Source organism: Octopus bimaculoides, chromosome 24 (genome assembly GCF_046866305.1).
Source record: "Octopus bimaculoides isolate indiv1 chromosome 24, ASM4686630v1, whole genome shotgun sequence".
Lineage (NCBI taxonomy): Eukaryota > Metazoa > Mollusca > Cephalopoda > Octopoda > Octopodidae > Octopus > Octopus bimaculoides.
Window position 1 is genome coordinate 11588021 of NC_142951.1, and position 22500 is coordinate 11610520.

Genomic DNA, 22500 nt, shown 5'->3' on the forward strand with positions numbered 1-22500 from the left:
AAAGTTCTGATTCAATGCGCGAAGAAATAGAATGACAGAATGAGTAAAACAAGAGCGAAAGAAAACAAGAAACAAAGAAGGAAAGAAAGGGAGAAAGAAAGACAGAATAGATGAAACAAAGATAGACAGGCTGACAGATAGATAGATAGATAGATTGATAGATAGATAGATATAAAAGACACGAGTTTTCGTCAGGGTGACTGAAAATAATAGACATACATTCTGAGTGCTCAATTTGGTATGTCATCAAAATTCCAGTTTGAACTGCTGTTGAACATGCGATTTTGTGACTGCCTTTCTGAAGCGGCTAGAAGTGGTTTTCCATTGAGCTGATAGGTATAGATTAAAACAAAAAAGAAAGGGAAACGGTTTCACAAGACTTGACAAGGATATTAAATTTACCTAATGAATACATACTTTAGTTGGATTTCTCCTCCCTTTTTAGACAAAATGAACTACAATAATATCATTGATTAGTAATGCTTCTCCACTCTCTTTAACCTCTCACTCTCGGGCTATGGAATCCTCACTCGATACGATGGTCCTATAGCTGGGATATACCAGAAACAAATGTTAGAGACTACGTACACCGCTTTACTATATAGCTAAATTCAATGTCCTTGCCAAGTTTTGCCTAACCATTTGCCTTTCAATTCTATTTCAGTCTGGATAGATAGATTGAAAAATAGATAGATAGATAGATAGCTAGATAGATAGATAGATAGATAGATAGAAATATTGACAGATGGATAGAAGACAGATAGACAGATAGAGAAAATAAGCAGACACAGTTAGATAGATACGTTGATAAACATACAACTAGGCAGCCAGATAGCTGGTTAGCTTGCAAGCAAGATATATAGATAGATAGACAGACAGACTGAGAGGTAGACAGACAGACAGATAGATAGATAGATAGATAGATAGATAGATAGATAGATAGATAGATAGATAGATAGATAGATAGATCGATATACATAGAGACATACAGACAGGACATAATTATTCAGATGTTTACTTACACATCTACATATAAACTAAATAACTAAAATCCTTTTCTCATTTGTATGTAAATTTCCATAAATAAAATAAAAATGAAATAAAAGTCTTTTATTCCAAAATATGTTTATCCATGGTCCATTTGGGTTTATGTGTGGATGTATGTTTGTGTATTTATTTGTGCTCGTATGTGTATATGCGTATGTTTACTACCTAAGTTAATTTATGTGTACGTATGTGTGTATGTGTGTCGACAAAAGGTTATTGAATACAAGTATGGATGTCATTGTTTATGCATGTGTGTGTGTGTGTGTATGTGTGTGTGTGTGTGTGTGTGTGTGTGCTTGTGTGCGCGCCTTTATAGATCCTTACTGCATCAGTCGCTTTCTTAGTGCGTGTGTATGTGTATTAGTAAAAGATTATCTAGTATTTCTATAACTATATATGCATTTATAGGTATGGATATTGATCGCCTATTTCAGTTTATGTATGATTATGTTTGTGTGTATATAGATGTTTACTGTCTAAATTGATTTATGTGTGCGTGTGTTCTTGTTCTTGACACTCCGTCGCTTACGACGTCGAGGGTTCCAGTTAATCCGATCAACGGAACAGCCTGCTAGTGAAATTAACGTGCAAGTGGCTGAGCATTCCACAGACACATACACCCTTAACGTAGTTCTCGGGGATATTCAGCGTGACACAGTGTGACAAGGCTGACCCTTTGAATTACAGGCACAACAGAAACGAAACAGGAAGTAAGAGTGAGAGAAAGAGTACAGCAGGGTTCGCCACCATCCCCTGCCGGAGTCTCGTGGAGTTTTAGGTGTTTTCGCTCAATAAACACTCAAAACGTCCGATCTGGGAATCGAAACCGTGATCCTATGACCGCGAGTCCGCTGCCCTAACCACTGGGCCATTGCGCCTCCCATGTGTGTGCGTGTGTATGTATGTTAGTAACGTGTTATGGAGTCAAATCAGTTTGTTAATATACATATATATTCCCTTATATTCATGTGTCTAATTCATAAAAAAGTCGATCGTAATTATTATATGAAACAGAGATAATTAGTAAAGCAATCATATTTGTATTCAGTTATTGATTCATAGTTTATTCTATATAACATAGTATATTTAAATTGAGAGAGAACAGATATATGCATACGAGCTTACGTTACACGCATTTAAGATTAGTACGTAGATATATTAAATGTATTACTAAATCAAGATTAAAATTATCGATAGATTTATAATATTTGCATCTAAAATAAGATGTATTATATCATCTGATTAATTGATAAAGATCAATATTCAATATTATTATTAAATTGATATTTAAGTATTATATTTGCTGGCACTACGTCGCTTATGACGTCGAGGGTTCCAGTTGATCCGATCAACGGAACTGCTTGCTCGTGAAATTAACGTGCAAGTGGTTGAGCACTCCACAGACACGTGTACCCTTAACGTAGTTCTCGGAGATATTCAGCGTGACACAGTGTGACAAGGCTGGCCCTTTGAATCACAGGCACAACAGAAACAGGAAGTAAGAGTGAGAGAAAGTTGTGGTGAAAGAGTACAGCAGGGTTCTCCACCATCCCCTGCCGGAGCCTCGTGGAGCTTTTAGGTGTTTTCGCTCAATAAACACTCACAACGCCCGGTCTGGGAATTGAAACCGCGATCCTATGACCGCGAGTCCGCTGCCCTAACCACTGGGCCATTGCGCCTCCGCAAGTATTATATTACATAATATATAGTATACATAATTTATATTTATATTTTCTCAGTCACACGGTTTTGCTTTCAGTCCCACTGCATGACATCTTGAATGAGCGTCTTCTACAATATCCCTGTGTTGATCTAAGTCTTGTGAGTGTATTTGTGTGTGTTTGAGTTTTCCCCCACCACCGCTCAACAACCAGAGTCACTTAGTTTACTTCTCCAGGATTAAAAAAAGTACTGGGTCTTGCTTGTTTCGCTAGCCCCTTCAATCTGATGCCCTGGCATCATGAACTCACTCTACTGTCTGAAACAAACAAAATATTAAAAAATACATGTGTGGCTGTGTGGAAGAAGATTGCTTCCCAACCACATGGTTCCGGGTTCAATTCCGCTGCATGACCTCTTCGGCAAGTGTCTTCTACTATAGCGCCATGCCGATCAAAGCCTTGTGAGTAGATTTGGCAGATGGAAACTGAGAAGCCCATCGTATATATACACACATATATATATATATATATATATATATATATATATATAATTATTACAAATTAAAAGGGTAAAGGATTATCAATTTATTAATTAATAAATCAATTAACAATTAATAATTTTTACCAAGCCCATCGGTATGAAAGCACCATTATTGGTGGAGAACTTATTTAAAAGCTCATATATATTTATAAACATAATTAAGGGATCAGCAAATATTTGCTTCACCATATACCGAAGTTCAGAAATAGCAGCTAAAAAAGCTGAGAATCCCACAGATAGCATCACTTGTAACTCACAAAGGCAAAAACAAGAAGAAAAAACAATGAAAAACTAACCAATTCCGAAGGTTAACAGTAGACGCGTTCCTGGATTATGATTGATAATCAATTTGCTTCATCAATACTGTATTCCAGTAGTAAATTTGACTATGCTTTTACCCTTTTAATTTGTAATAATTATTCACTCCCTGTTAGTATACGCAGATTCTCTGCGGTATTACTTGTCGCGCACATGGTAATTTCTTGAAGGAAGGACAGTGAGACTGGCTGACCGAGGTGGATTCGGTTATGCTTTCAGATCTGTGTCGGTGTGGAATGTTACTCGTCCATGCTTGCACAGTTTGCTAGCTTAGTCAAATTTACTACTGGAATACAGTATTGATGAAGGAAATTGATTATCAATCATAATCCAGAGACGCGTCTACTGTTAACCTTCAGAATTGGTTAGTTTTTCATTGTTTTTTCTTCTTGTTTTTGCCTTTGTGAGTTACAAGTGATGCTCTGTGGGATTCTCAGCTTTTTTAGCTGCTATTTCTGAACTTCGGTATATGGTGAAGCAAATATTTACTGATCCCTTAATTATGTCTATATATATATATATATATATATGTGCGTGTGTACGTATATTTTCTTTTCGTTTTCTATTTGTAGTTTCAGCGTAGAGCTGTGGCCATGCTGGGGCACCGCCGTTATAAAATCTTAAAGCACCGAACAAAATGCATTGTCCGTCTTCTTTCTCTCTACATACATTATGAGTTCAAATCCTGCCGAGATCAACTTACATCTATTTGGTCGATAAAATAATCTGCACTTCAAATACTAGAGTCGATAGCATTGACTGTCGCTCTCCCACAAAATTATTGGTCTTGTGTCTAAGTTGGAAGTCATTCTAACAATTAATAACCTATTTATTTTTTTATTTTTTAACCTCCTACCAACTTGCCCAAATCAGCCAATATGCCAAAGGGCTTAATCCGATTTCTTATGCAATTTCTGAAAATCAATTTTGTAATCTTCAATTATTGTAATCGATGAAAAAATATTCGAGGTAAATCGGATTAATAGATTTATTATTATTATTAATTATTAATCTCTTCCTCTCTCTCTCTCTCTCTCTCTCTCTCTCTCCCTCTCTCTATCCCTCTCTCTCTCCCTCTCCCTCTCTTTCTCTCTCTCTCTCTCTCTCTCTCTCTCTCTCTCTCTCTCTCTCTCTCTCTCACACACACACACACACACACACACACACACACAAGAGACTTATAAACCAATTCCTTTTTCACTGAGAGTTTTCTACATTTTTTTTAGATAAATCTATGGATGGAAGCTATTGTAAAATGCTACATGAGAAAACAGAGATATATACTCACTTGTAAGAGTCACTTGTAGTTTTATTGACAGATTTTTCTTAGATATGCAAAGGGAGTGTTACCTGGAAAATGCTTTCTGCACAATCGGCTGGGCGAACCGTGATTCAATTTACCAGTTTTTCAAGAATGCTAAGACTAAGCCCGTGTCAAATACTTTTCATGTGTAAGTAACCAATAGTCATATTTCTTGCTGTTTCTTTGTGGTTGTTATTGTTTTTGGCGTTATGTCACTCCAGTCCAGCTGTGATCAAACAAACACCTTTATGGCGTTCGAGTAGTCGATTGGACGACATGTCTTGACAAATAGTTAAATTGTTTCGGATATCTAGATGGATATTTAATTCGATGATACACAATAAAGCCCCACCTTCCACATGCAGTGACCCGATGAATCGTTGTTCGGCAATGTGTGCTCTTTAGTGTCCAGATGTTTCCCTGTACACTCGCAGATTCTGTACACTTGCAGATGTCCACAACAGTGTCAGGTGAGACGAGACAGATTTGGTCAGACCGCACTTGCTGCTAAAGTATGAAAAATATTATCTTCAAATGTACAGCACAGACATTACCTCGAAACACAAAAACAATATGATTATGGAAACTGTCTTTGCTAATCACCCATGATGAACATAAGTTATTAGTTGCTGTGTAGTAGTGGTGGCAGTGGATGTAGTCATGGTGGTAGTAGAAGTGTAGGTGGAAAGGTATAGTATTGGTGATGGTGGTGGTGGTGGTCGTCGTCGTCGTCGTGGTCGTGGTAGTTTTGACGTTAGTGCAGGTGGCATTGATAGTGGTGGTGATGATGGCACTGGTGTTTGTGCTAATATTATTGATGAGAGAAGTGATGGTGATGGTACTATAGTGAGGATGGTTGCATTAATGTTAGTGATGGTGGTGACTTTGGTGGTAGTGGTGGTGGGATTGATGTGGTATTGATAGGGGTAATAGTGTAAGAGATGTTGGCATTGATAGGGTGGTGATGATGGTGTTTACGGGTATAGTGCGGTGGTATTGATGAAAGTGTTACAATGGTTTTGGTGTTAGTGGTAGTGGTATTGATACTGGTGATGATTGTAGTATTCGTGATAGTGGTGGCGGTATTACAGTTGTCGGGGATGGTATTGGTATTGTTAGTATTCAAAATATCAGCTTCCTCCTGTTAGGGCATGTTTGTTTCTTTGTGATGAAACCCGTGTTCTTTTCTTCCTTTTTCGGTCCTCCTGTTTTTCTCCTTTCACGAATCATTCGACCTTGTTTCTAAGCCAGAAACCCCTAATCACACAAACACGTGCGCAAACGCTTATAAACCATTTTATTTTTCACTGACAGCTTTCTATTCTTTTCAGGTAATTTTTTTCAGTGCTGCAAACTCTCACTCAACCACATAGTTGCTTGTTCATTACCTTATTCAATGACCTGTAATTATGTTTATCTATCTTCTATGCTTAGTTATCACCGGATAGTGTTATAAAGAGCCATTATAAGCCTTGTCACACTGTGTCACGCTGAATATCCACGAGAACTACGGTAAAGGTACACAAGTGGCTGAGCACTCCACAGACACATGTACCCTTAACGTAGTTCTCGGGGATATTCAGCGTGACAAGGCTGGCCCTTTGAATTACAGGCACAACAGAACCAGCAAGAAAGAGTGAAAGTTGTGGTGGAAGAGTACAGCAGGGTTCGCCAGCATCCCTATATATATATATATATATATATATATATATATATATATATATATATATATATATATATATATATATATATATATATATATATATATATACGTGTGTGTGTGTTTGCATGCATGTATACGGTGTGAGTCAATGAGAGAGGTTCTACGTGATTAGTTGATTTGAAATGCTAACCATATCTTATCTTCCACGGTTCACTCCTCACAAGGCTTAAATAACAATGAAGTCTGTGATTTATTCCTAAAACAGAAGATAACTTTGATGTTATATTCATTTGATATTCACTTTTTATAATAAACCATCTTGCTGAGTACCCAGTTCAGACTACGACAGAAAAAATCTTGCGTTTAATTTTACAAGAGACCAATCTTTTTTGTCTTTATTGTAGGTTATGGTCTCAGTTTATTCCTCTAGGTTATTCCTGTTCCAGAACATTTGCGGAATCATTCAAAAAATGGGTCGAAGAAAAGGGAAAAGTGCTATATTGAAATAACAAGGATCTGTGTATTTCGTTTCTGGAATAAAAATGAAGTTCAATGTTTGCTTAATGTTTCTAATATTTGATTTCGTATACTGAACCGTGTCACCAAATAGTAGTAGTAGTAGTAGTAGTAGTAGTAGTAGTAGTAGTAGTAGTAGTAGTAGTAGTAGTAGTAGCAGCAGCAGCAGTAGTAGTACAGGGGTGGGTAAAAGTAGGTATACAGTTGCTTGACCCAAGCATTCACTCTATGTCCTCAGAAATCATAAAAGTCGGCTTCCGATGAACTCAGCAACTCCAGTAATCGTTAGATTACAAAAATGATGATACCCTTTACCTGAATTTAGACGAATCTGTATATATTTAATTTATCTACCCATTGATCTACCTTATATATCCCTGAATTTTTGAATTTTGAACTCTCATCCGACATTAAGTATAAACTTCAAATTCTTAAGCGATTCAAACAGTTCCTTCTGGAAGCCCTTACTTCGAATTTGGGTTAAAAATTAAGAGAAATTGAGAAAAGAAAAGTACATTCCATTTATATTAAGCAACTATAAACCTACTTTTCCCCCACTCTTGTAGTAGTAGTAGTAGTAGTAGTAGTAGTAGTAGTAGTAGTAGTAGTAGTAGTAGTTTTCTTACATAGATATAAATCCTGAAATTGGGTGAAGGATTTGTCGATTACATCGACCCTTGTACTTTATCGATCCCAAAAGGATCACATTGTTTTTTCTGCTATAATTACAAAGCCTCACATTTTGAAGTGGCGGAGGCAGGGTGGTCGATTTCATCGACACACCAGAGATTAAGAGTCGAAAGAAAGGCTGCAAAGCATTTTGTTGAACGCACTAACGGCTCTGCCGGCTTACAACATAATAATAATAATAATAATAATAATAATAATAATAATAATAATAATAATAATAATAATAATAATAATAATAATAACAACAACATTGAAGAATACCTTAGGAATGAGAACCCAGGTTCGAAATTTCCCTAAGACACCTGATGAAGGCTGGAGTGTATATCAGCCGAAACGTTGTGTTAATAACAAACAAGATGAGGACAAATATCTGTCAAATGTAAATAATATAATTATTTATCAGTATAAATATTTTCCTAAATGGAGTTAACATGCTCGCTACTTGATAGAATCATTAAATGGGTGTCTCCTCCATTAATTTATTAATCGATTGATTAATTATATGTAAATATATACATAAAAGAGTAGTATAAAACAAGAATCCAGAGAATCGTGTGGCTATTACAGTAATCTCCTACGAACTCAGCTTTCGGTTCACATAGTACTTAATTACAAATTAAAGTAATTATGCCAGTACAACTTAAAATGTAGAAGATACGAGCTATGAATTATTCGACGAAGAACATATAAGAGTTATGGGAGTTGAACGTAGATTTGCTTAACAATATGAAATCCATACGATTACAACCGCTTCACAACTTTCTTCTGTTGTATTAATCTCAGAGTGCAGGACTTTATATGTACAAGTTAGCATTAGTATTGGTTTCAAATATTGCCACAAGGCTAGAAATTTCGGGGAGCGGGGGTAAGCTGATTAGATCGTCCCCGGTGCTAAACTGATACTTTTTTTATAGACCACAGGGAAATAATTACAAGGTAGCTAAATGTTGCCTAAGTGTCCCAGCATTTAATTCCGGGATAGTAAGTCGTATTCATTTTTTTAAAAATAGGAAAATTGATCAATGAGACGAACGCTCGGGATGCTGCTTAACCATTTATATTTTGAAGTCTTTTACATATGTTTCGACGGATGCACTCCACAAATGTCCGACAGGATAAATTATGGTCAACAATGCATCGATCTCATCAGGAAGGATATAAATAACCAACTTATCAAACAGACATGTTAACAGAAATAGAAAGTCCTATAAAACGTGACGTATTTATATTCATATACACACATGCGTACACACACTCAAATATGTGACATGTAAACAGAAACATTACATACATATAAAAACACAAACGTATATAAACGCATATGCATGCGCACGCATTAATATACATACCCATACACATAAACATACACATATATATACATATATACATACATATATATATATATTTACATATTATATATATCATATGTAAACATATGCATAATCATATGAATATACATACACTCAAGTACACATACATATATATTTTCAAATACATAGGCAGAAATATATTCACACACATATGCATATATATCTACACATATACTCGAACATATTCTCGCGGCAACGACATATAAATATACTTATGCTAAAATATGCATTTATGATCACATCCTTATTCACATAAGGAAATGGTCATTTACATACATATGTATGTTCATATCCCAAAACATCGATAGACCTTAATACATAATTGCATACTTATACACACACTTAAGCACATATACATTATTGTTCATTAAAAAAATATTTACATACGAACAGGGGCCTCTAGGAATTTAAAATGACGTTATCCAAACAAACTAAATATTGTGAGAGAAGGAGAAGATGTGTAGAAAGGTAGGGAGCGGGAAAGAATGGAATGATAAAACAAAGTAAAAGAGAGAGTGTGGGGGAGAGGAAGGGCAAATTGTAAATATAAAATATGCATGGAAAGAAGGGAAAGAAGGGGAGAGGGGGAAAATTATGGGAAGTAAGATGGAAGGAAAAATAAAAGAAATTTTCAGAGATTATTATGTTATGCGAAGAAATTATTTGAAAGAACAAAACAAGTGTTTATTCAAAGAATACATTTGGAAGCTCACTCTCACTCTCATAAGCATATATAACTACACTACTTCAAATAAACAGATACACATATATGATTTAATAGACGTTTACGATCTCCCACTTATAGATATAAGCAAACGTTCACACACATACTGAAGAGAACATATATCCCAAAACATCGACAGACACAAACACACTATAATAAACCCATACACATACTTACTAAGCACATATACATTATTGTACACACCGAAAATATACATACGCACGATAGCAAAAACGGGTATATATGCATATATATAAATATGCATATATATATATATATATGCATATATATATATATATATATATACGTATATGGAAAGCCAGGTAGTAAGGTAACTCTAGAAATCTAAAATGGTTTTAAGGAAATTAATTAGATTGAATGAGAAAAGGAGTAAACGAATAGAAAGATATGGAAATAAACGAAGAAGAAAGAGTGAATAGGAACAGGTGAATTGTATACATGAAAATGATAAAAAGAAAAGTAAAGAAGGGAGAGTTAAGGTTATGGAAAGTAAGGTGGAAGAATAAAGAAAGGAAAATTTGATATTATTTATTAAGAATAAAGAAAATAAAATGATATTATTAGATTATGGGTGGATATTCTTTGGAAGAACTAACAGTGTTTCTTTCTAATGAATACATTTGTAAACTCTCTCTGTAAATGTGTCCACCAATTTAAGCTGAGAGAATAAAATACTGCTCTTCCGTGCACAAAGGACTGAATGATTTCTCTTTATCATAAAGAAAAGATCTAGAAAGGATTTTCCATCCTAAAGAAAAAGATGCATTAGAGGCATTGAAGTCTCAGATTAGTTTACTGAGTCCCGTAGAGTTCTGCTTACGATTGTATTTAAAGGTAGAGGAGTGGTTAGCCAGAAGTAGACCACACACACACACACACACACATACACTTTGAATTTAAAAACAGCTGAATGTCAGTTGATGCTTTCACGATTTTTCTCCATCCCCTTCCTTTCTATCGCTGTCTGTCTATCTTTCTCTTAATTTCTCTCTCTCTCTCTCTCTCTCTCTTACCCTTCCAGAGTAGTGTGTATGTGTATGTAGAAGCAGACGACACACGCAAACACATACACACATGCACACACACACACACTCATCCGAAATACTAACCAGTTGACGTCAGCTATAGCGAACGATAAAAACAATATATTGAAGAAAGAAGACATTGACAGCAGTGCATTATATTGGCATTTAAGTGGACAGAAAGAGAAAGGAAAACATGTGGAAGTACTTCATAGCTCTTTTGATATTATCGCTGTTTAAAATCGACGATGTTGCCAATCAAGACAATTTACCAAAGCCAGGCACTAAACCAGATAAAGGTAAACCAGATGACAGTAAACCAGATGAAGGTAAACCAGACAAAGCTTCTAATTTAAATGCAGCTGATCCAAGCAATCCAAGGCATCCACCAGGTCCTATTTCAACGTCAATTGGTTAGTTCCTTGATGTGTTGGAATGTGTGGGAATTTTTTTTTTATTAACCATTTTACTCTTTTAACTACAGAAATCAGACATGTTTACTCAGAATATTATCATCCTTAACTGCGAGTGGCAGATTTATGTATCAATTTATCTCTTGCTTGAAGAATGTCATGGCTGAAGCTATTTTTCTCAAGTTTATCACGGCGATGTGATTTGCAGAAATACTCACCATTTTGAACAGCATTGTTGCAATCAGTGGTTGACGTATCTCATGTATCAAGCATTCAAACATCTTCATTCATGAATCCAGTTCATAATTATCTTAGCAGAGCAAAGAGAATTACATAGTGCTATAAACGAGAAAGGGTTTGTTTCATTATAGAGATATAGCATTGCAACACTTGCGCCTTCTTTCATATTAATATGCCATTTATTAACACCATTCAGAAGTTTGAGTCTTCGCCTCTGCTGACTGTGTTGCATTGTCACTGCCTTTATTCTTTGTCATAGATCACCGAATGTGTATTCATGACTAATGTTCTCGCATTGATGACTTTTAATCGCTGTTTTATAGAAACAAAACGGTAACTTGGTTATCCCCTACATTACAGCCATTTCTCCAATGAATTACAGTAATGTGATTTAAATATACTTAAAATATGTGACGATTCTGTTCTGATGACAATTGGTGCTGTCTTTTCAGTCCCAATGTTTACGATTATCAGATGCTGAAGTCCATCGTGCATCAGAAGGAGGAAATCTCGCAGCCTGGCTGCTTTCATTCATCAAAGATTTCTCCCCACAAGATCTCCCACAAGATCTCGCGTTTCGCATTTCTACTGATTTCCTTAAACCTCTGCCTTCCTACCGCTTGTTGTTTCTCTTCATTTGGTCCAGCTGTTCAGATCTTTATATCTCAATTGCCCATGCTATTCTGACACGTCATTGCCTTGTTTTTATCGGTCCTTGTGCAACCCTATATTCTACTTATATATTGTCGTCTAATCAATTCAAAATTCTTCAGGCGATATGATATGAATAGTCATTTAACCACAAACAAAAAGGACAAAATTCCGCTTAATCGAAACTTATAAAGGAAAAAACAAATACGTACAAATTCTCGTTCATGAAGAAATGTTAGCTAATTAGCAGTAATAGAGTGCTTGACTTTACGGAAAATTTGATGCTAAGTATTTTAATTAGGTCCCATAATCCATTGTTCCAGCTATTTGGTACATAAATGCACAACACAGAGTGCTCGACACTGTGGACGAATCAAAATCTTTTTTTTTTTTTACAAGAGATCTCTTCAAATATATAGTGGAAAACAAGACTATATATACAGCCAGCGTCCACTAAATTCAAACATGGCAGATGCATGTGCAAGCGTCGAAGACGGAGGTTGTTTACTAACGGAGACAGCAACTGAATACCACCTGAGGGAATACACCTATATCCCATTATACAGCTAAATTTTTGCATAATCAAATACTTGTATATATGAAGAACTAGGATGAATAGAAACATTTCTCGTGATTAAAAACCAACTGTTCAACCTTATTCCTTCCTGTTGACTCTTCCTGATTCAATTATCTATCTATCTATCTATCTATCTATCTATCTATCTATCTATCTATCTATCTATCTATCTGTCTGTCTGTCTGTCTGTCTGTCGGTCTATCTATCTATCTATCTATCTATCTATCTATCTATCTATCTATCTATCTATGTATCTAAATTACTTTCTTGCCAACTCAATATAGATATGTGTGTGTATGTGCGTGTGTGTGTGTGTACGTATATATATATATATATATATATATATATATATATATATATATACGTACACACACACACACGCACATACACACACATATCTATATTGGGTTGGCAAGAAAGTAATTTAGTTTTTCGCAAATAGAGTTACCATTTTTCAATCAGTTTTTTGAATGTTATGATTTTTTTCCTTTTGGCATATGGTAGCCGTTACTTTTTGCTTCCTTTAGAAGTAAATTACGCGTAGTTTTGTTTACAGCTGTTAGTTCTGTGTCAATTTTAATATGGAGTGCAAAAACGATCATTTTTGCCATATTTTGCTTTTTTCATTTCCGGAAAGGCAAGAAAGCTGCTGAAGCTCACAAAGAGATAAGAGAACTTTATGTCTCTGATTGCTTAACAGAACGTACATATCAGAAATGGTTTTCAGAATTCCGCTCTGGAGATTTTTCACTCAAAGATGATAACGTTCTGTTCGACATACTGAAGTTGATGACGACCGAATGAAAGCCATAGTTAAAACTTATTGTCATATAATCGTGCGAGAGATTGCGGAGTGGTTAAATGTATCACATACAATCAATTGAAAATCACTTAAAATTTCTTGGACTCGTTAAGAAGATCGATATTTGATTTCCAAATAAATTGAAAGAGATTCACTTAACACAACAAATCAATATTTGTGATATGTATCTCAAACGCAATGAAATCGATTTTTTTGAAACGAATCATCGCTGGTGAGGAACAATGGATTTTCTATAATAACATCAATCGAAAACGATCATGGACCAAGCGTAATGAACCAGCACAAACCACATCGAAAGCTGAATTGCATCAAAAAAAGGTCATGCTGTCATTTGGTGGGATTACAAAGGTGTTGTGTATTTTTGAGCTGCTTCCAAGGAACCAAACAATCAATTCAGATGCTTACTGGCAACAACTAATGAAACGAGAGGAAGTAATCAAAGAAAAACGGCCAGAATTGGCAAATCGTAAAGGAATCGTGTTCCACCATGACAACGCTAGACCACACACGTCTTAGCTAACTCGTGAAAAATTATCGGAGTTTGGTTGGGAAGTGATGTAACATCCACCATATAGCCATGATCTTGCACCATCAGATTACCATTTATTTGGAAGTTTGCAAAATACTTTGAATGGTAAAGCTTTCAATAATGATAACGACGTGAAATCGCACTTGGTTCAATTTTTCGCTGATAAGGACAAAACGTTCAATGAGCATGGAATCATGGAGTTGCCAGAAAAATAGCAAAACGCCATCGAACAAAATGGTAAAATATATGTAACTGAATAAAGTCCATATTTTGCATGAAAAAAGATAATTGTTATTTCACGCTAAAAACCAGAATTACTTACTTGCTGACCCAATATGTGTATATATATATATATATATATATATATATATATATATATATATATATATATATATATATATATATATATATACACACACACACAAAATATTCTATTCTTTTATTCTTTTACTTGTTTCAGTCATTTGACTGCGGCCATGCTTGAACACCGCTTTAGTCGAACAAACCGACCCCAAGGACTTATTCTTTGTAAGCCTAGTACTTATTCTATCGGTCTATTTGCCGAACCGTTATGTTACGGATACGTAAACACACCAATGTCGGTAGTCAAGCGATAGTGGTGTTTGTGTGTATGTTTGTGTTTGTGTTTGTGGTTGTGTGTGCGTATATATATATATATATATATATATATATATATATATATATATATATATAATGATTGCTTCATTTTGACAGATGATAGCCGTCCCATCAACACACTCACCACACCCTCTCAGAAACATTCCGTTGCTGAGCCCTCAGATCACTTAAGACCAGCTACTGACTGATGGTGTTTGAAATACAAGTGACAGATATTTAAAACACAACTGACAGATGTAGAAGTTTCTTCTACATCTTTACCGGTTGGAATCTGATTCTGAAAGATTCTTTTTGTGAATTAGCATATGTCTTTTAAAACCAGATATTGTCTTTGCAAATTTTGTGACATATGACACAAAGTCGTAAGAGACGGTTATGGTTCAAAACGTTTACCTACTTGGGCATTTTAATTCATGTGACGTCAGATGATTCACATATCCTGCTTTTGACATCAGAACACCACTACCAACACTACCAACAACAGCAACAATAGCAGCATCAGCAGTATCAGCAGCAAAAGCAACATTATCAACAATAAACAAACGATACATAACAAAGTCCATAACAATAACAATAACAACATCTGCAGTGACATCTACAACAACAACGGCCATAATCACACATTTACTAAGAGCTTTTTGTTTCTCTATTTCTTAGGTTCTCAACAACGAGTAGCTGAATGCTATTCTCTTGTTCGAAAGTTGGACTGCAAATTCTACACATGTTTGAGTGAGAGATTAATTTGCCCTCAAACACTATTAGCGAAGGAAAAGCCTAATGTTTATTGTAAAGGACCCGATGAAAAGGTAAAATGATTTTTTATGCTTTTTATGGTGTGGCAATTTAAAGTTCTGATTGAATGAGCGAAGAAATAGAATGACAGAATGAGTAAAACAAGGATAGATAGATAGATAGATAGATAGATAGATAGATAGATAGATAGATAGATAGATATAAAAGATACGAGTTTTCATCAGGGTGACTTAAATTAATAGATATGCACTCTGAGTGCTCAATTTGGTGTGTCATCAAAATTCCAGTTTGAACTGCTGTTGAACATGCGATTTTGTTACTGCCTTGCTGAAACGGCTAGAATTTATTATTAATTATTGATAATATTTTCGGGATAATTTTCGAATTGAAACGCCGGCAGTTTTTATTTACTGCTGACAAGGAGAAGCGCTTGCGTGGTAGATTTGAAAAATTAGAATGTATAAGCACGGGCGTATACTGGATTTCCTCGTGTATATATGTTTAATGTAGGTGTATCTGCTGAAGAAGACTTCGCCTAGCAAATTATTTTATTTGCTAAAGTAAGTCTGAAACCATGGTCCAGGAGTTAGATGGTAAATGTTTTTATTTTTCATTCCTATCGACGTTTTATCCCTAATAGTGGTTTGAAACATAGCTGTTCTTTCTAGCGTGCAAGGAATCCTATGATGGATCCCTCTTATATGTTTAAATGTACACTGTATTTATATGAATAATATATATATATATATATATATATATATATATATATATATATGCATAGATCCACATATCTTCATAATATTGTTTCATTAGGTCAATGCTGATGAACTAGACTACAACATGGCGTTGTTGAAGAGTTATAATTTTGAGCAGATGCATATTAAACCAACAATATTTTCAAACCGTGGAGGCGCAATGGTCCAGTGGTTAGGGCAGCGGACTCGCGGTCATAGGATCGCGGTTTCGATTCGCAGACCGGGCGTTGTGAGTGTTTATTGAGCGAAAACATCTAAAGCTCCACGAGGCTCCGGCAGAGGTTAGTGGCGAACCCTGCTGTACTCTTTCACCACAACCTTCTCTCTCTCTTTCTTCCTGTTTCTGTTGTACCTGTATTTCAAAGGGTCAGCTTTGTCACGTTGAATATCCCCGAGGTCTACATTAATGGTACACATGTCTGTGGAGTGCTCAGCCACTTGCACGTTAATTTCACGAGCAGGCTGTTCCGTTGATCGAATCAACTGGAACCCTCGACGTCGTAAGCGACGGAGTGCCAACAACAACAACAATTTTAAAACCATATAAATCTATATAAAAAATATAAATGTACATAAAAATACATGCGTATATAAATGTATATAAAAATGTATGCGCAATTGAGTATAAATATTATTAAAGTCTAAACATTAAAAAGCATCTGACGATGGTTTCACGGACATTACTGCCTCCACAATGTAATCAAAATAGATAAGCATACTGGCAATAATTCCACTCTTCGGAGATGCATGGAGTTATTATATACGTGTTAAAAACGAATGGTATATATAATAAGATGATATTAATTAAAATATTAAAATGTATACTGTGTATACTGGGGAAAAGGTTCTTCTCTCTATCTGGTGGGATTGCAAAGGAGTAATTCACTTTCAATTGTTACCACCTAATGCAACAATCAATGCTCAAGTCTACTGTCAGCAATTAGAGCGTTTGAACCAAGCTTTGAAGAAAAAAAAGGCTTGCTTTAGTGAATCGAAAGGGAGTGATGTTTCATCAGGACAATGCGCGAGCCCACACTGCAAAGATCACATCACAGAACATCGAAGAGCTTGGTTGGCACAAAATTCCTCATCCACCTTATTCTCCCGACATTGCTCTTTCAGACTACCATTTGTTTCATAGTTTACAAAATCATTTGGGGGACATAACTTTCGCAAGCTAGGAGGAGGTCGAAACCAACATTTAAGAGTACTTCGCCTTGAAACCAAAAGAGTTTTACATTGATGGAATTAAAAAGCTTGTAAATAGATGGAAGGAAATCATAGATAATCAAGGAAAGTACATTGATGATTAAATTTCAATTACATATAACATCTGATCACTTGTTTTCTTTATTCAAAATTCGGACAAAACTTACGAGATGACCTGATATTTGGTCGATAAAATAAACTGCACTTCAAATACTATAGTTGATGGCATTGATTAACGCTCTACCACAAGATTATTGGTCTTGTGTCTAAGTTGGAAGTCATTCTAACAATTATTAACCTATTTATTTTTTATTTTTTAACCTCCTACCAACTTGCCCAAATCAGCCAATATGCCAAAGGGCTTAATCCGATTTCTTATGCAATTTCTGAAAAACAATTTTGTAATCTTCAATTATTGTAATCGATGAAAAAATATTCGATGTAAATTGGGTTAATAGATTCATTATTATTATTAATTATTAATCTCTCTCTCTCTCTCTCTCTCACGCGCGCGCACGCACACACACACACACACACACACACACACACACACACACACGCACAAGAGTCTTATAAACCAATTCCTTTTTCACTGAGAGTTTTCTACATTTTTTCAGGTAAATCTCTGGATGGAGGCTGTTGTGGAATGCTACATGACAAAACTGAGAGATTTATACTCACTTGTAACAGTCACTTGTAACTTTGTTGACAAAATTTTAATAGATATGCAAAAGCAGTGTTACCTGGAAAATGCTTTCTGCCTAGTCGGCTGGACGAACCGTGATTCGCTTTTGCAGTTATTCAAGAAAGCTAAGACTAAGCTCGTTCCAAATGTTTACAATATGTAAGTAACCAATAGTCACATTTCTTGCTGTTTCTTTGTGGTTGTTATTGTTATTGGCGTTATGTCACTCCAGTCCAGCTGTGATCAAACAAACACCTTTATGGCGTTCGAGTAGTCGATTGGACGACATGTCTTGACAAATAGTTAAATTGTTTCGGATATCTAGATGGATATTTAATTCGATGACACACAATAAAGCCCCACCTTCCACATGCAGTGACCCGATGAATCGTTGTTCGGCAATTTGTGCTCTTTAGTGTCCAGATGTTTCCCTGTACACTCGCAGATTCTGTACACTTGCAGATGTCCACAACAGTGTCAGGTGAGACGAGACAGATTTGGTCAGAATGTCGAAACTGACAAGTGCAAGGTAGTTTTTACATCGATGTTACTTCCGCTTGATTACAAACGAAATTTAAGACATTATCATCGTAAGTTCTCCGTAAAACAAACGATGCTGAGTTAATCTTTATAAACATTTTACTAATTATTATCAACATAATACTAAATTAATAAGTATACTAATGATAATAATTGCATGCGTTTAAAACATGTCAATTGTAATTATTGGCTTATATTAAAAAAGAAGGCATTTACTGGAGGCTATACCGCGCTTTCAAACTCCACTCCACAAGCTGATGGCAACCTGATGTGATTTGCGAATAATCTTACCATAGTAAAATGTACGGAATATGAGACAACTGAAAAGTTCCTGGATTTAAGTGTATCGCGAAAGACCTAGTTGGAAGCCCAACCTTCCGAGTTCTTTTACATAAGTTAGAAAAACTGAAGGACTGCTGCAGTAAGTGTGTGAATGTGAGAGGAGAAAATGTAGTATAAAATCATAATTAACTGATCGTCCAGTATTTTCTTTTACCCGAAAGCCAGGAACTTCTCAGTATCCCACCGTGTGTATGTATATATATATATATATATATATATGTATATATAGTGAGAATTTTCAAAAGAAAAACAAAAGACGAAGACGGGTGTGTAAACAACAAACAGATATATTAGTTTAACACTCGGGAAGTGAAAAAGTCTTTTGCGTTTCGAGCCTATGCTCTTCGACAGAAATAAACAGGGAGAGAAAATAAAAAAGGTTTTGTGGCTATATAAAATACTATATAACCTTTATATATTACATAATCTATATGTATATAGATTAAAGATACTGTTGTAATAAAAGTCACAAAAAGCACAAGTCACCTGGACAAAATATTAATTTATTTCGCTATTAATCAAGCTGTTACAACGAACAAGCCGGTTTAGTAACTGCGGGAAAATACACATTTAGAAAAAGACAGAAAGAAACACAAGGAAGATAATTAACCTCACAGTAAATATAACCAGTGTCTTACAAGTGTTACAATTACATAAACCACACTGAAATGGTTTATGATGTGTCCGGTAGTTTATCATTAATTTCTGATAAGGTGCATTTTCTAAAATGCAGACATAAAGGAAAAATCTTGACCCTGGTATTTACTCAGTCGCTGGAGAGTCTTAAGCTTTTTAAACGATACAACAGTTTTTCTAGTGCGCATATGGGATATGTTTTGATCTGTTAATATAAGGGTAGTCATAGAAGAAAATCTTCCATTTTGGGGTTTCCAATGGTGGTCGACAAATCACACTGAAAAAAAAAACAACTGTGAAATGAAAATAGTAAAAAAATGGAAATTTGATTTACAGTTTTTCTGATCCTCTTCTAATAGACGCTTTCGCTTGAAGTGGTATGTTTTGGGATCTGATGAATTTATAATTCTTTTCCGCAAGCGGATCTGATTTTTGATTCGTTAAAATTCTGGTCACGTTTTCTTTCCGTGGTCAAGCTTGTCGTTCTGCTTGCTTGGTTTCCTTGTGGATACGGTCATAAGTCGTTCTGGCTGGTTGGTTCTCTTAAAGAGTCATTTCGTTGTATTCGTTGAAGTTCGGCTTTGATTGGTCTTCAGTTAGGTGATGTCAGCAACTGGTGTTTGTAGAATTTCATTGGACTGGAGGTGGGTGACGTCAGCAGTTGATGTTTGTATGGTTATTTGGAGTTCCGGTTTCGGAACCCAGGTGGAAGATTCTTACTGAAGTTTTCAGAAAAAAATTTTTTCTTGTTCCTGGTTTCTTTGTTAGTCTTTTTTCTTTTCTTTTTAATGCTTTTTCTTCTTTCCAAAGGATATTCAGCTGTGGTTTATATTTTTTAATCAGTATGTTTTCCTAATTGAAACGGAATTGGGTTGAACTGTTTCCAGTGCATCGATAGAGAGGGAAGATTTGGTATTTAGGGTTTATGTCTACGGGGCATTGATGTAGGTAATTGCTTACAGGAATTTTCCTAGTGGTGAGGTCCCAGATTTGTTGCCTGTGTACCGTAAGTCTATCCCTCAAAGTGAAGCTGGTTTGACCAATGTAATAACCACCACAACCTCCATATTTAAGAACATAAATTAAGTTCTTCGAAGCACAGGTGAAGTCATATTTTATGGCAAAAGTTTGACCTGACTTACATTTGTATGTGGAGCTCTGTAAGAGGAAGATGCAAGTTCTGCAGTTAGGGCGGTTGCATTTTTGACTTTTGGGGTTGTATTTTTGGTGGGTAATTTGGCACTGGTGAGTAATTTTTCTAGGGATTGCGGTTGTCTCTTGCTTTTAATAATCCTATGTGTTTCTAGTGCCTTTTTCATTCGTGGGTCCTTCATAAGGAGGGATATGTTTTAGTGGGTGATGTTGTATGCTTCCATGTTTCTTGGATTGTTGATACGTAAGATAGAGTTTTAAGTGTCATGGTGTCTTCTTGTTTTCCGTAACTCTTGGATGTATATCATTTTTGCACGTTCTATTCCATTTTTGATTAGACTGGTTGGGTATTTTCTATCTAGTAATGTATTTTTTAAAGAATTTGACCTCTATGAAAGTCCGATAGATCTGTCATTTTAATGAATTTTAATTACCTTTTTCTAATGATATCTGAAAATAAACAGCAATTTTAGCAAAATATATTAAGCAACACTAATAATAAATCAAAAGACACAAGAATAAAGCTTTTGACGGTTTTATATATATTTCAAAATTATGATGCTATGATGTTAGCTGTTTCTATTCTTTTCTCCAACACCTGTATATATACCTCTCTCTATATATATGCATATACATACAGGGGTTGGACAAAATAATAGAAGCACTTAGTATCATAGAATCATAATTTTGAAATATCTATAAAACCGTCAAAAGCTTGTTTATTTTTATGCTTTTTGATTTATTATTAGTGTTGCTTAATATATTTTGCTAAAATTGCTGTTTCTTTTCAGATATCATTAGAAAAAGGTAATTAAAATTCATTAAAATGACAGATCTATCGGACTTTCATACAGGTCAAATACTTGGTACTCGTATGGCAGGTGCTAACGTAACAAAAACAACCGAAATGTTTGATGTATCAAGAAGTACTGTCTCGAGAGTAATGACAACCTTTAAGAAAGAAGGAAAAACTTTCTTGTCGAAACAAAACTCTGGAAGAGAACCAAAATTTTCAGATAAGAACCGTCGGACTCTTACGCGAATTGTTAGAAAAGTACAGCTCCCAAAATTACGGCAGAGCTTAATGACCACTTCGAGAACCCAGTTTCCACAAAAACTGTTAGCTACACGAAGCCAGATTTCACAGGAGTGCTACAATCAGAAAATCACGACTTTTGAAAACAAACGTTGCAAAGCATTTAGAGTGGAGTAAAAACCTGCAGAATTGGTCCCAGAGCAGTAGAAGTATGTTATTTTCTCAGAAGAGTCATCCTTTACCATATTTCCGACCACCGGCCGAGTATATGTGTGGAGATAAGCAAAAGAAGCATTTGACCCAGCCTACCTTATTCCAACCACTAAACATGGAGGATAATCTGTGATGATCTGGAGGTATATATCTTGGAAATCCACCTGCCCAATAGTTTTCCTTCATGGCAGAATTAATAGTCAAGACTATTTAAGCATTTTATATGATCAAATTCGTCCGATGGTTTCCTATCTGTTTCCGGAGGGAAACGCAATCTTTCAGGATGATAATGCACCAATTCACAACGCTAAAGTTGTTACTGAATGGCACGAGAAACATTCTAGTGAAGTTGAACATCTTATCTGGCCACCACAGTCTCCAGATCTCAATATTATTGAACATTTATGGTACATTTTAGAAAAACAAGTAAG

At 35.4% G+C, this 22500-nt stretch overlaps 2 protein-coding genes across 8 annotated transcripts in view; both read left to right on the forward strand.

Moving 5' to 3' along the window:
* Positions 1–7090, forward strand: part of LOC128250786 (uncharacterized) — a 43348-nt gene extending 36258 nt beyond the window's left edge. For 5 of the 6 annotated variants that reach the window (XM_089341531.1, XM_089341530.1, XM_089341532.1 and 2 more), the window contains 2 exons: positions 4794–5018; positions 6938–7090. The gene's annotated coding sequence lies outside the window, so the exon portion shown is untranslated. The remainder of the gene's footprint in view (positions 1–4793; positions 5019–6937) is intronic. The other variant, XM_089341528.1, reaches the window with a different exon arrangement.
* A 3849-nt stretch (positions 7091–10939) lies between these two features.
* Positions 10940–22500, forward strand: part of LOC128250785 (uncharacterized) — a 14537-nt gene continuing 2976 nt past the window's right edge. The window contains exons 1-3 of one of the 2 annotated variants that reach the window (XM_089341042.1): positions 10940–11205; positions 15406–15554; positions 18083–18309. In XM_089341042.1, the coding sequence (XP_089197168.1) occupies positions 11073–11205; positions 15406–15554; positions 18083–18309 (509 nt within the window). In that variant the 5' untranslated portion in view covers positions 10940–11072. Of the gene's footprint in view, positions 11290–15405; positions 15555–18082; positions 18310–22500 lie in introns of both variants that reach the window. The other variant, XM_089341040.1, reaches the window with a different exon arrangement.